Genomic DNA, 15,464 nt, shown 5'->3' with positions numbered 1-15,464 from the left:
TGATCCCGTTCTGTGAGCTTGCGTGGCTTACCACTTCCCAAGGCAGCACTTACAGTTGACCGGGGCAGCTCTAGCAGGGCTGGAATTTGACTAACTGGCTTGTAGGAAAGGTGGCATACTGTGACGGTGTCACGTTGAAAGTCACTAAGCTCTTCAGTAAGGCCATTCTGCTGCAAATGGTAATCTAAATCTAAATCTAAAAGGTAAAATAAATTAAAAAATATGCCAACGTTTGTACATGGCTGTGTGCTCAATTCTATACACCTGTCAGAAACGGGTGTGGCTGAAGTAGCCAAATCCAGTCATTTGAAGGGGTGTCCACATACTTTTATATATTTAGTATATATCAATTCAAAGGGTCGACTCGGCTGATTGAGTGCTGATAGAAGGCTGATAGAATCCAGATGGAATGCTCATAGAAGGCTGATAGAATCCAGATGGAATGCTCATAGAACACTGATAGAATCCAGATGGAATGCTCATAGAAGGCTGATAGAATCCAGATGGAAAGCTCATAGAACACTGATAAAATCCAGATGGAATGCCCATAAAATGCTGATAAAATCCAGATGGAATGCTCATAGAAGGCTGATAGAATCCAGATGGAATGCTCAAAGAATGCTGATAAAATCCAGATGGAATGCTCATAGAACACTGATAGAATCCAGATGGAAAGCTCATAGAATGCTGATAGTGCTTCCTAGCGATACATACAGTAAGTGCTTTTCACCATATACAGTATAATGCATATCTGAACTTTTTCTCTGGTGCGTTACTAGTTGGTGCTTCAAACTGACTCATGACACCACCAGTGTTTCACTACATTTCTGTTATAAGGCTGCTATTCATTATGGTCTACAGTTACTAATTCAAGAATATAAAAAAATATGTAGCCTATACACGCTGGATCAAACACAACACAGCCCAGGCTAAAACTACAACCCCCCCCCAAGGCAAAATACATTCACAGGAAATAAAATTGACAGGGAAATCAGTAACACTAACTCACATACTATTGCTCTGACCTCATATGCCAATCTTAGAGCATAAAATACCCCCCGAGTAGACTACACTGCACTTCAAGGGCTCAAAAACAACCACTGGCATTTGAAAATTGATTTAAGGGATGGTGATAATCCATTTCTCATAAAATAGGGTTTATGAGTGTTCAAGTTCTCGTGCTTAACAATTGAGCTGCCTACTCATAATGCTCTATGAATGTTGTTATAGATGTTTATGAGCAGCTATTAAGATCTATCCTGCATTATAATGCGTTATGCACAGCATGTGTACTTAGAATGCATTATGAAGAGGTTAGTCACGGTGGGACCACAATCACTTCATTTCTAATCACAGTTGCACTGTCAGCCAACAAATGATGATGGCGTCAACTCTGTGAAAGTGTCATGAGCCACTTGTGTGTTTATCACACGTCAGCGATGGGGTTCTGAAAGCTGCCCAGTCATAAAAATAGCAGGCATGGGAAGGCTGCGACACAGCGGGAGGGCTTCATACTTGATGATGAATTTAGAATAATCTGCTTGATAATATGACTGCTTTGTTGTGGATCAACGAGGAAGGAAAACATGCGTTTAATGTACCGTCTCAGTTTCAGAAGATACATTACCAGTTGTAATATCTCAGCATGTACTGTAACCTCAGAGGAGTATGTACTGTAACCTCAGTAGAGTATGTACAGTAACCTCAGTAGAGTATGTACTGTAACCTCAGTAGGGTATGTACAGTAACCTCAGTAGAGTATGTACTGTAACCTCAGTAGAGTATGTACTGTAACCTCAGTAGAGTATGTACTGTAACCTCAGTAGAGTATGTACTGTAACCTCAGTAGAGTATGTACAGTAACCTCAGTAGAGTATGTACTGTAACCTCAGTAGAGTATGTGCAGTAACCTCAGGATTTTACAGTAACCTCAGTAGAGTATGTACGGTAACCTCAGTAGAGTATGTACAGTAACCTCAGTAGAGTATGTACAGTAACCTCAGTAGAGTATGAACTGTAACCTCAGTAGAGTATGTACAGTAACCTCAGGATGTTACAGAAACCTCAGTAGAGTATGTACAGTAACCTCAGTAGAGTATGTACAGTAACCTCAGTAGAGTATGTACTATAACCTCAGTAGAGTATGTACAGTAACCTCAGTAGAGTATGTACTGTAACCTCAGTATAGTGTGTACTGTAACCTCAGTAGAGTATGTACAGTAACCTCAGTAGAGTATGTACGGTAACCTCAGTAGAGTATGTACAGTAACCTCAGTAGAGTATGTACAGTAACCTCAGCAGAGTATGTACTGTAACCTCAGTAGAGTATGTACAGTAACTTCAGTAGAGTATGTACTGTAACCTCAGTAGAGTATGTACAGTAACCTCAGTCGAGTATGTACAGTAACCTCAGTAGAGTATGTACTATAACCTCAGTAGAGTACATACAATGACCTCAGGATTTTACAGTAACCTCAGTAGAGTATGTACTGTAACCTCAGTAGAGTATGTACTGTAACCTCAATGGAGTATGTATTGTAACCTCAGTAGAGTATGTACGGTAACCTCAGTAGAGTATGTACAGTAACCTCAGTATAGTATGTACTGTAACCTCAGTAGAGTATGTGCAGTAACCTCAGGATTTTACAGTAACCTCAGTAGAGTATATACTGTAACCTCAGTAGAGTGTGTACGGTAACCTCAGTAGAGTATGTACTGTAACCTCAGTAGAGTATGTACAGTAACCTCAGTAGAGTATGTACAATGACCTCAGGATTTTACAGTAACCTCAGTAGAGTGTGTACGGTAACCTCAGTAGAGTATGTACTGTAACCTCAGTAGAGTATGTACTGTAACCTCAGTAGAGTATGTACAGTAACCTCAGTAGAGTATGTACTGTAACCTCAGTAGAGTATGTACAGTAACCTCAGGATGTTACAGAAACCTCATTAGAGCATGTACAGTAACCTCAGTAGAGTATGTACAGTAACTTTAGGATTTTACAGCAACCTCAGGATGTTACATAAACCTCAGTAGAGTATTTACAGTAACCTCAGGATGTTAAAGTAATCTCCATAAGTAGAGTAACCTCAGTGTGTACAGTAACCTCAGGATGTTACAGTAACCTCAGTATGTACAGTAACCTCAGGATGTTACAGTAACCTCAGTATGTACAGTAACCTCAGTATGTATAGTAATCTCAGGATGTCACAGCAACCTCAGTAGAGCAAGTACAGTAACCCCAATAGAGTATGTATGGTAACCTCAGTAGAGTATGTACAGAAACCTCAGGATTTTACAGTAACCTCAGAATGTTACAGTAACCTCGGTATGTTACAGTAACCTCCATAAGTACAGTAGCCTCAGGATGTCACAGTAACCTCAGGATGTTACAGTAACCTCAGTAGAGTATGTACGGTAAGCTCAGTAGAGTATGTACTGTAACCTCAGTAGAGTATGTACTGTAACCTCAGTAGAGTATCTACTGTAATCTCAGTCGAGTATGTACGGTAACCTCAGTAGAGTATGTACTGTAACCTCAGTAGAGTATATACAGTAACCTCAGTAGAGTGTGTACAGTAACCTCAGGATTTGACAGTAACCTCAGGATTTGACAGTAACCTCAGGATTTGACAGTAACCTCAGTATGTCACAGTAACATCAGGATGTACAGTAACCTCAGGATGTTACAGTAACCTCAGTCCAGTAACTTCAGGATGTTACAGTAACCTCAGGATGTTACAGTAACCTCAGGATGAGCAGTGAGGAGCAGTGAGCAGCAGTGAGGAGCAGTGAGGAGAAGTGAGGAGCAATAAGGAGCAGTGAGGAGCAGTGAGGAGCAGTGAGGAGCAGTTAGGAGCAGTGAGGAGCAGTTAGGAGCAGTGAGGAGCAGTAAGGAGCAGTGAGGAGCAGTGAGGAGCAGTGAGGAGCAGTGAGGATCAGTGAGGATCAGTTAGGAGCAGTGAGGATCAGTGAGGAGCAGTGAGGAGCAGTGAGGAGCAGTTAGGAGCAGTTAGGAGTAGTAAGGAGGAGTGAGGAGCAGTGAGGATCAGAGAGGAGCAGTGAGGAGCAGTTAGGAGCAGTGAGGAGCAGTAAGGAGCAGTAAGGAGCAGTGAGGATCAGTGAGGAGCAGTGAGGAGCAGTGAGGAGCAGTTAGGAGCAGTGAGGAGCAGTTAGGAGCAGTGAGGAGCAGTAAGGAGCAGTGAGGAGCAGTGAGGAGCAGTGAGGAGCAGTGAGGAGCAGTGAGGAGCAGTTAGGAGCAGTTAGGAGCAGTGAGGAGCAGTGAGGAGCAATAAGGAGCAGTGAGGAGCAGTGAGGAGCAGTGAGGAGCAGTTAGGAGCAGTGAGGAGCAGTGAGGAGCAGTAAGGAGCAGTGAGGAGCAGTGAGGATCAGTGAGGATCAGTTAGGAGCAGTTCGGAGCAGTTAGGAGCAGTGAGGAGCAGTGAGGAGCAGTGAGGATCAGTGAGGAGTACTAAGGAGGAGTGAGGAGCAGTGAGGAGCAGTTAGGAGTAGTAAGGAGGAGTGAGGAGCAGTGAGGATCAGTGAGGATCAGTTAGGAGTAGTAAGGAGGAGTGAGGAGCAGTGAGGATCAGTGAGGAGTAGTAAGGAGGAGTGAGGAGCAGTGAGGATCAGTGAGGAGTAGTAAGGAGGAGTGAGGAGCAGTGAGGAGCAGTGAGGAGCAGTGAGGATCAGTGAGGATCAGTGAGGAGTAGTAAGGAGGAGTGAGGAGCAGTGAGGATCAGTTAGGAGTAGTAAGGAGGAGTGAGGATCAGTGAGGAGTAGTAAGGAGGAGTGAGGAGCAGTGAGGATCAGTGAGGAGCAGTCAGGAGCAGTGAGGAGCAGTGAGGAGTAGTGAGGAGCAGTGAGGATCAGTGAGGAGCAGTCAGGAGCAGTGAGGAGCAGTGAGGATCAGTGAGGAGCAGTCAGGAGCAGTCAGGAGCAGTGAGAACCTCAGTAGAGTATGTACAGTGACCTCAGGATTTGACAGTAACCTCAGGATTTGACAGTAACCTCAGGATTTGACAGTAATCTCAGTATGTCACAGTAACCTCAGGATGTACAGTAACCTCAGGATGTTACAGTAACCTCCATAAGTACAGTAGCCTCAGGATGTTACAGTAACCTCAGGATGTTACAGTAACCTCAGTAGAGTATGTACGGTAAGCTCAGTAGAGTATGTACTGTAACCTCAGTAGAGTATGTACTGTAACCTCAGTAGAGTATGTACTGTAATCTCAGTCGAGTATGTACGGTAACCTCAGTAGAGTATGTACTGTAACCTCAGTAGAGTATGTACAGTAACCTCAGTAGAGTGTGTACAGTAACCTCAGGATTTGACAGTAACCTCAGGATTTGACAGTAACCTCAGTATGTCACAGTAACCTCAGGATGTACAGTAACCTCAGGATGTTACAGTAACCTCAGTCCAGTAACTTCAGGATGTTACAGTAACCTCAGGATGTTACAGTAACCTCAGGATGAGCAGTGAGGAGCAGTGAGCAGCAGTGAGGAGCAGTGAGGAGAAGTGAGGACCAATAAGGAGCAGTGAGGAGCAGTTAGGAGCAGTGAGGAGCAGTTAGGAGCAGTGAGGAGCAGAGAGGAGCAGTGAGGATCAGTGAGGAGCAGTCAGGATCAGTGAGGAGCAGTGAGGAGCAGTGAGGAGTAGTGAGGAGCAGTGAGGATCAGTGAGGAGCAGTCAGGAGCAGTGAGGAGCAGTGAGGATCAGTGAGGAGCAGTCAGGAGCCGTCAGGAGCAGTGAGAACCTCAGTAGAGTATGTACAGTGACCTCAGGATTTGACAGTAACCTCAGGATTTGACAGTAACCTCAGGATTTGACAGTAATCTCAGTATGTCACAGTAACCTCAGGATGTACAGTAACCTCAGGATGTTACAGTAACCTCCATAAGTACAGTAGCCTCAGGATGTTACAGTAACCTCAGGATGTTACAGTAACCTCAGTAGAGTATGTACGGTAAGCTCAGTAGAGTATGTACTGTAACCTCAGTAGAGTATGTACTGTAACCTCAGTAGAGTATCTACTGTAATCTCAGTCGAGTATGTACGGTAACCTCAGTAGAGTATGTACTGTAACCTCAGTAGAGTATGTACAGTAACCTCAGTAGAGTGTGTACAGTAACCTCAGGATTTGACAGTAACCTCAGGATTTGACAGTAACCTCAGGATTTGACAGTAACCTCAGTATGTCACAGTAACCTCAGGATGTACAGTAACCTCAGGATGTTACAGTAACCTCAGTCCAGTAACTTCAGGATGTTACAGTAACCTCAGGATGTTACAGTAACCTCAGGATGAGCAGTGAGGAGCAGTGAGCAGCAGTGAGGAGCAGTGAGGAGAAGTGAGGAGCAATAAGGAGCAGTGAGGAGCAGTGAGGAGCAGTGAGGAGCAGTTAGGAGCAGTGAGGAGCAGTTAGGAGCAGTGAGGAGCAGTAAGGAGCAGTGAGGAGCAGTGAGGAGCAGTGAGGAGCATTGAGGATCAGTGAGGATCAGTTAGGAGCAGTTAGGAGCAGTTAGGACCAGTCAGGAGCAGTGAGGATCAGTGAGGAGCAGTCAGGAGCAGTGAGGAGCAGTGAGGATCAGTGAGGAGCAGTCAGGAGCAGTCAGGAGCAGTGAGAACCTCAGTAGAGTATGTACAGTAACCTCAGTAGAGTATGTACAGTAACCTCAGGATTTGACAGTAACCTCAGGATGAGCAGTGAGGAGCAGTGAGCAGCAGTGAGGAGCAGTGAGGAGAAGTGAGGAGCAATAAGGAGCAGTGAGGAGCAGTTAGGAGCAGTGAGGAGCAGTTAGGAGCAGTGAGGAGCAGAGAGGAGCAGTGAGGATCAGTGAGGAGCAGTCAGGATCAGTGAGGAGCAGTGAGGAGCAGTGAGGAGTAGTGAGGAGCAGTGAGGATCAGTGAGGAGCAGTCAGGAGCAGTGAGGAGCAGTGAGGATCAGTGAGGAGCAGTCAGTAGCAGTCAGGAGCAGTGAGAACCTCAGTAGAGTATGTACAGTAACCTCAGGATTTGACAGTAACCTCAGGATTTGACAGTAACCTCAGAATTTGACAGTAACCTCAGTATGTCACAGTAACCTCAGGATGTACAGTAACCTCAGGATGTTACAGTAACCTCAGTCCAGTAACTTCAGGATGTTACAGTAACCTCAGGATGTTACAGTAACCTCAGGATGAGCAGTGAGGAGCAGTGAGCAGCAGTGAGGAGCAGTGAGGAGAAGTGAGGAGCAATAAGGAGCAGTGAGGAGCAGTGAGGAGCAGTGATGAGCAGTTAGGAGCAGTGAGGAGCAGTTAGGAGCAGTGAGGAGCAGTAAGGAGCAGTGAGGAGCAGTGAGGGGCAGTGAGGAGCAATAAGGAGCAGTGAGGAGCAGTGAGGAGCAGTGAGGAGCAGTGAGGATCAGTGAGGAGCAGTCAGGAGCAGTGAGGAGCAGTGAGGAGCAGTGAGGATCAGTGAGGAGCAGTCAGGAGCAGTGAGGAGCAGTGAAGAGCAGTGAGGAGCAGTCAGGAGCAGTGAGGATCAGTGAGGAGCAGTCAGGAGCAGTGAGGAGCAGTGAGGAGCAGTGAGGAGTAGTGAGGAGCAGTGAGGATCAGTGAGGATCAGTGAGGAGCAGTCAGGAGCAGTGAGGAGCAGTCAGGAGCAGTGAGGATCAGTAAGGAGCAGTGAGGAGCAGTCAGGAGCAGTGAGGAGCAGTGAGGTGCTATTTTTTATTTTTGTTTTTATTTCACCTTTATTTAACCAGGTAGGCCATTTGAGAACAGGTTCTCATTTACAACTGAGACCTGGCCAAGATAAAGCAAAGCAGTGCGACAAAAACAACACAGAGTTACACATAAACAAACGTACAGTCAATAACACAGAGAAATGTATGTACAGTGTGTGCAAATGTAGAAGAGTAGGGAGGTAGGCAATAAATAGGCCCTAGATAAAATAAACAGCCAATCTGTAAATAGCACACCCAACTACCTCTTCCCCATATTGTTATTTATCATCTTGCTCTTTTGCACCCCGGTATCTCTACATGCACATTATCATCTGCAAATCTATCACGCCAGTGTTATTGCTAAATTGAAATTATTTTGCCTCTCTGGTCTATTTATTGCATTACCCTCCCTAATCTTCTACATTTACGCACACTGTACAAAGATTTTCTATTGTGTTATTGACTGTACGTTTGTTTATGTGTAACTCTGTTGTTGTTTTTGTCGCACTCCATTGCTTTATCTTGGCCAGGTCGCAGCTGTAAATGAGAACTTGTTCTCAACTGACCTCCCTGGTTAAATAAAGGTGTAATAACAAAAATAAAAAATGAAAGTTGCTGCAGGGGGTGCTGAGATGTTGGCCATGGTAGGGGTAGGGGTAGCCAGGTGGAAACCATGGCCAGCCGTAGGAAAATGCTTATTGAAATGATCGATTATCGTAGATTTATCGGTGGTGACAATGTTTCCTATCCTCAGTGCAGTGGGCAGCATGGAGGAAGTGCCATGGACTTTACAGTGTCCAAAAACTTTTTGGAATTAGTGCTATAGGATGCACATTTCCTAACTTTCCTAACTGACTGAGTATATTGGTTCCTGACTTCCCTGAAAAGTTGCATATTATGGGTGCTATTCGTTGCTAATGCTGAACGCCACAGGATGTTTTTGTGCTGGTCAAGGGCAGTCAAGTCTGTGGCGAACCAAGGACTATATCTGTTCTTAGCTCCACCTTTTTTGAATGGGGCATGCTTTGTTAAGACGGTGAGGAAAGCACTTTTAAAGAGCAACCAGGCATCCTCTTCTGAAGGGATGAAGTCAATATCCTTCCAGGATACCCGAGGCAGGTCGATTAGAAAGGCCTGCTCGCTGAAGTGTTTTAGGGAGCATTTGACAGTGATGAGTGGTGGTCGTTTGACCGCGGACCCAGTACACACGCAGGCAATGAGGCAATGATCGCTGAGATCCTGGTTGAAGACAGCAGAGGTGTATTTGGAGGGCAAGTTGGTCAGGATGATATCTAAGATGGTGCCCATGATTACGGATTGAGGGTTGTGCCTGGTAGGTTCCTTGATCATTTGTGTGAGATTGAGGGCAACTAGCTTAGGTTGTAGGACGGCCGGGGTGTTAATATTTCCCAGTTTATGTCACCTAACAGTACGAACTCTGAAGATAGATGGGGGCAATCAATTTACATATGGTGTCCAGGACACAGCTGGGGGCTGAAGGGGGTCTATAACAAGCGCCACGGTGAGAGACTTGTTCTGGAAAGGTGGATTTTTTTAATTAGAAGCTCGAATTGTTTGGGCACAGACCTGAATAGTATGACAGAACTCTGCAGGCTATCTCTGCCGTAGATTGCAACTCCACCCCCTTTGGCAGTTCTATCTTGTCGGAAAATGTTATTAGTTAGGGATGGAAATTTCAGGATTTTTGGTGGCCTTCCTAAGCCGAATTTCAGACATGGCTAGGACATCAGGGTTGGTGGAGTGTGCTAAAGCAGTGAGTAAAGCAAACTTAGGGAGGAGGCTTCTGATGTTAACATGCATGAAACCAAGGATTTTACAGTTATAGAAATGAACAAATGAGAGCGCCTGGGGAATGGGAGTGGAGCTGGGGGATTCAGGGCCTGGGTTAACCTCTGCATCACCAGAGGAACAGAGGAGGAGTAGGATAAGGGTATGGATAAAGACTATAAGAACTGGTCGCCTAGTGTGTTCGGAAACAGAGAGTTAAAGGAGCAGATTTCTGGGCACGGTAGAATCGATTCAAGGCATAATATACAGACAAGGGTATGGTAGGATGTGAATACAGTGGAGGTAAACCTAGCCATTGAGTGACGATGAGAGAGGTTTTGTTTCTAAAGGCACCATTTAAGCCAGATGAGGTCGCTGCATGTATGGGGGGTGGAACAAAAGGGCTAACTAAGGCATATTGGGCAGATCTGGATGCTCTACAGTGAAATAAAACAATAATCACAGACCAAAACTGCAATAGACAAGGCATATTGTCATTAGGGAGAGGCATGTGTAGCCAAGTGATCATTGGATCGAGTGAATATCTAGGCGAGCTGGAGTCACAGCGATTCAGACAGTTAGCAGGCTAATAGATGGGCCTTCGGGGGACGTCACAACGGAAAAGCCTGTTGAAACCCCCTTGGACGGTTACGTTGGCCGACCAGGCGTGATGGATCGGTGGGGCTCCGTGTCGGCTGTGTAAGGGTCCAGTCCAAGGCCAATTGGCAAAATAGTATTGTAGCCCAAGAATTGGCTGATGGACCTCTTCAGCTAGCCGGGAGACAGGCCTAGCTCGAGGTTAGCTCCAGGCTAACTGGTGCTTGCTTCGGGACAGAGACGTTAGCCAGGAGTAGCCACTCGGATAGCAGCTAGCTAGCTATGATGATCCGCTGTAAAGGTTCAGAGCTTGTGAAAGGAATCCGGAGATGAGGTAGAGAAAAAGCAGTCGATATGCTATGGGTTGATATCGCGCTGTGCAGACTGGCAGAAATTGACCCCGCTGAAGCTGGCTGATGTCCGAGTTAACGGTGATGACCGCTAGCAGTGACTAACTGACTACTAGCTAGTAGCTAGTAGAGTTCCGGTTCTAAAGTGTAATAAATAGCAGATCCATACCACATTGGGTGAGGCGGTTGCAGGAGAGTATGTTCAGTCCGATGATGGAAATTGAGATTAAAAAAATAATAATAATAAATATAGGAAATATATACCAAGAAAAATATATATACATGGGACTTGACGGGACAAGACAAACAGACCTGCTACGGCTATGCCATCTTGGAATAAGGGGCAGTGAGGAGCAGTGAGGAGCAGCGAGGAGCAGCGATGAGCAGCGAGGAGCAGTGATGAGCAGTGATAAAGAAATGAGGAGCAGTGAGGAGCAGCGAGGAGCAGTTAGGAGCAATAAGGAGCCGTGAGGAGCCGTGAGGAGCAGTGAGGAGCAATAAGGAGCAGTGAGGAGCAATAAGGAGCAACGAAGAGCCATGAGGAGCAGTGAGGAGTTGTACAGAGAAGTGTGGCACGTCCTAGCACTCTAAACTCCAAACTAAACACGTCAAGGTTATGCATATCAATTGTTAAAATAAAGGTCTCACAACCACATTACAAAGCGGAGAACAATGAGTCCCTATTGAGGGACGGTTCGACAAAGAAACTAACAAGCAGACAGATTCATGAAACAAAAGCAGTAGACTGTTTCAGTCCGCATGCTATACAGAGAGAGATGTGTCCTTAGACCTTGACGCAGCACATATGTTACAGTATGTACAGTAACCTCAGTATGTACAGTAACCTGAGTACAGTATATAGAGTAACCTCAGTATGTACAGTAACCTCTGTATGCACAGTAACCTCATCATGTTACAGTAACATTAGTATATACAGTAACCTCAGTATGTACAGTAACCGCAGGATGTTACAGTAACCTCAGGATGTTATAGTAGCCTCCGGATGTTACAGTAACCTCAGGATTTTACAGTAACCTCAGTAGACCAAGTACAGTAACCTCAGTATGTACAGTAACCTCAGGATGTTACAGTAACCTGAGTATGTACAGTAACCTGAGTATGTACAGTAACCTCAGTATGCACAGTAACCTCAGGATGTTACAGTAGCCTCAGTATGTACAGTATAACACCTTACTTCCTACCTTATCACAGACAGGAAAGGTTAATAAGGTTCAGAAATTCATTGCTACTCACTTTTTCTCCCCCTTCTCTTACCTGGAGATAGGTGTCTGGAGATGTTTCTTCCTCACTCTCACCAGCTCAGCCATCCAGCCCACAGTAAGGCAAAACCTTTACAACCCCTTATAGCCCACAGTTAGACACTGCCTGCACAGCCCAAAGGTACTGTCTCTTACAGCCCTAAGCTCAGAGCTCAGGCACAGTGACACAGAGAACCGAGAGAGACTCCCCAGAAAATACTAGAAAGCAAAAAGTTCACTCAGATAGCCTACTGTTCAACTGAACCACCCAAAGTTCTCTCAGATAACCTACTGTTCAACTGAACCACCCAAAGTTCTCTCAGATAGCCTACTGTTCAACTGAACCACCCAAAGTTTTCTGTCCCGAGAAAGACATCCTGGTACACCCCAGCCTGCGTAGCCTGCACCCACATCTGAGGGGACCTAGCTGAACTGTGATTGGTCCAGGCCAAAGTGTGTCAGTTCTGTCAATGCTGTGAAAGGAAGCAGGGCTGGGCTGGAGGAAGAGATAGAAATAGAGAGAGAAAGAGGGGGGGTGGCCGAGGCAACCTCACTGGTGGGGTGTTGACTGCTATGCTTTCAAGGCAATGTGTGTGTGTACTCTAAACCCCAATGAGAATTTTCCACTGCACCGGCAAAGCACAGACCAAAGTCTTGTTCACTACAGAGCCTGTGTGATAGAATGACCAAACCAAAATAAACCAATAAAAACTGTCCTGGAAAGTCACCCACAACAATTCTCCGCAGGCTAACTACTACTCGGCTACCCAGAAATACAACAACCTTACAGGCCAGGTCAAATGAAAACACAAGTGGAGGCTGAAACTTAGTCTCCTTCTCTTTCATAGCTTTCATGCAAATAAAAATCTAAGAGATTCTAGTCACTTACAGTACAAGATCAGAGATGACATTCAATTAATTTTTTAACTTGGAGCACTGCTGGGGCAGACATACATCATGTATAGCTTCAATTCATTAAGCCTCATTTTATAACTATGAGGCTGGGAGAGCGTTCTGGCGACATCACTGGGGAAATGCAGCAGAGTGACTTTCCCTGGTTGCTTGTCTTGCTTGGTGGCCGGGTCACTCCCATGCTCCCATGCTCTTTGACTTGCCTCTTCAATTCAGAGCGTATGACTGCATTTCATTCTGAGAATTGTAAGAAAGGGGGTGGGTTCTACTAAGAGAACAAATATAATTGTTTTAAGATGGTCATACCATGGATCATTTAGCGATTTGGTTTTGAATTGTAGGACCCCTTTAGGTATACAAAAAATATAGAATTTGTGCTTCACTACTAAAGCCCATAGAAACACCACTGTATAACGCATTCATAAATTAACAAAAACAAGGACAGTCAAAACATTTATCAGAAGGAATTAGTTTTTGAAGTGTCTGTCCTTTACCTGCAAGAAAGATCAAGAATTTTTTGTATCTTTTTGGGCCACATATTTAACCCCTTATTTTTGTTGGCACAAAACTATCTCCATACTTCCATTCGTTTATATGGGTTACCTTCAGATGAAGGTTTAATATCTATATATATCTCCATTCTTCCATTCGTTTATATGGGTTACCTACAGATGAAGGTTTAATATCTATATATATCTCCATTCTTCCATTCGTTTATATGGGTTACCTTCAGATGAAGGTTTAATATCTATATATATCGCCATACTTCCATTCATTGGTATGGGTTACCTACAGATGAGTTTCGTGACACTTGTGGTGAGCAAAACGCCAAATGGTAATTTTTGGTGAGAAGACATTTTCGGGACATCTCATGGTCTGACAAATGTCGCTGTAGCTCGGCCACCTTCCACTGATGATGTGGAAGGCCATTATATACGGATTTTGGTAGGGATTTTTTTATTATGTTACTGAGATTGACACGTGTGCATCAATAGACTCTTAACGATTAAGTCAATTCAGAGGTTTCAATTTCCTTTTTTTTTTGTTACATTCAAAGGCAATTTTAATGAGTTGGTTGTTAAATGTTTGATATGTTGACAAAAATTATGTTTGGTGTCAGGGTGGTCGGGGAAAATCTTCACCTTTGCAAGGGAAAAAAAGGCTAAAAAAGGATAATGAATCTTTAACCGGATATAATGACTTAGTAGAAGGATTTGCCCACTGGCCAAAAACTGGTTGAATCATAGATGTTTCCATATCATTTCAACAGCAACAACAAAAATATATGTGATGAGGATGCTGAATCAATTTGGAAAAATTACAGGACTTGAAAATAGTAATCAACGTAAGGGAATTTAATATTTTTTACAGCCAATGTTTAACCTAAATCCAATGACATAGTTACATTTTTTTGTTGATTTCACGTTAGTTGAAATTTCAACCAAATGTAAATCAAAACTAGAAGTTGAACTGACCTGTGCCCAGTGGGAGAATTAAAAACCGAGAACCAATCAAACTGCAGAGTGGGAGGAGTCTTCCAGTGTTCATTAGCCAAGGATTCTCAGTGTCTTTTGATTGCATTTAGAAGGATTGATCTGACTTAATAATGACTGCTGGACATCCTCTTCATCTAGTCTAGATTAAACCTCTTCATCTTGTGTAGATTAAACGTGCTAGTCTGGTCCTGTCCACTCCTCTCCTCCCACTGAATATCTCTCTCCCTCTCTCCTGTCTCTCCCCCTCTATCTCTCTGTCCTTCTCCACTCCTCTCTCTATTCCCATTAACTATATCAACCACCACCTCTGGTCTCTCTTTGCCCAGGAACTGACCTCAGAGCAGATGTAATTCACTGTCTAATTACTTTTATTGCAGAGACTTGAATTCGTACAGTATCTCTATAAATCCCAGAGATACGGGAACCTTTAGTCTCCGTTTAAAAATATTGTGAGGATTCAGCATTATCAGAAGCAGTTTGAAGATTCAAAGTAACTTTTACGTGTAAACTGCAAACAGACCATGCATTGTCTTATCTTATATTTAAACATAAATCACCAACAGATCATACATTTGTAATTTAACATTCTCTTATCTAACATTATCCATTAGGAACCACTACCTACCACTTTGTCTACCATTATGAAACTATAGCATAGTTCTATTACGGCTTTGGCTCTTACCGTTTGAAATTTGTCTTCCATGTCTCCAGGCGGATGTCAGAGTTCGATATTCTAGCCTGCATAGCGTGATTCCTGGCTGTTGGTTGGTGCTGCAGAGGTTGTAGTGTGTGTGAGATTGTGCGCGTAAATGTATATCTGGAAGATGTGTGACAGAGTGTATGTGACGTGTGTGAGTATGTGTGTCAGAGGTCCTGTGCCTTAGAGATCTCCAGCTCCCCAGCTCTCAGCAGGTGAGCATCTCTACCAACTGTGTCACCAACACTACAAGCTGTGAGTCTTTATGTAAGCCCATTTTTCCATCAGTGATCGTCATCGGTGCCTCGGGACATAGCAGAGCAGCCACTGTGGAGTTCAATAGGAGGGGGATGTTTCCTCAACTAGGCCTCACATGGTGCTAGGAACAAGGCCTCACAAGGAGCTAGGAACAAGGCCTCACATGGAGCTAGGAACAAGGCCTCACAAGGAGCAAGGATCAAGGCCTAACAAGGAGGTAGGAACAAGGCCTCACATGGTGCTAGGAACAAGGCCTCACAAGGAGCTAGGAACAGGGCCCCACATCAAATCAAATCAACTGATATTAGTCACATACACATGGTTAGCAGATGTTATTGCATTAGCAGATGTCTTGTGCTTCTAGTTCTGACAGTGCAACAATATCTAACATGTAA

General features: G+C 44.4%; 1 protein-coding gene across 5 annotated transcripts in view; it reads right to left on the bottom strand.

Annotated features, from left to right (window-relative positions):
• The window catches only part of LOC110528588 (dual specificity calcium/calmodulin-dependent 3',5'-cyclic nucleotide phosphodiesterase 1B), a 33,055-nt gene extending 20,862 nt beyond the window's left edge, over window positions 1-12,193 (bottom strand). For 2 of the 5 annotated variants that reach the window (XM_090241983.1, XM_090241984.1), the window contains exon 1: window positions 11,723-12,121. Coding sequence is in view for 3 of the 5 variants with exons in the window: in XM_036984183.2 (XP_036840078.1) it covers window positions 11,723-11,775 (53 nt within the window). In the remaining 2 variants the exon portion in view is untranslated. Of the gene's footprint in view, window positions 1-11,722 lie in introns of all 5 variants that reach the window. The other 3 variants (XM_036984183.2, XM_090241982.1, XM_090241985.1) reach the window with 3 other exon arrangements.
• Between the last annotated feature and the right edge of the window lie 3,271 nt (window positions 12,194-15,464).

The sequence above is a fragment of the Oncorhynchus mykiss genome, chromosome 7 (genome assembly GCF_057628025.1).
Source record: "Oncorhynchus mykiss isolate SJ-2025 chromosome 7, ASM5762802v1, whole genome shotgun sequence".
Lineage (NCBI taxonomy): Eukaryota > Metazoa > Chordata > Actinopteri > Salmoniformes > Salmonidae > Oncorhynchus > Oncorhynchus mykiss.
Note: the sequence above shows the minus strand (reverse complement) of the source record. Positions and strands in the feature narration are given on the sequence as shown.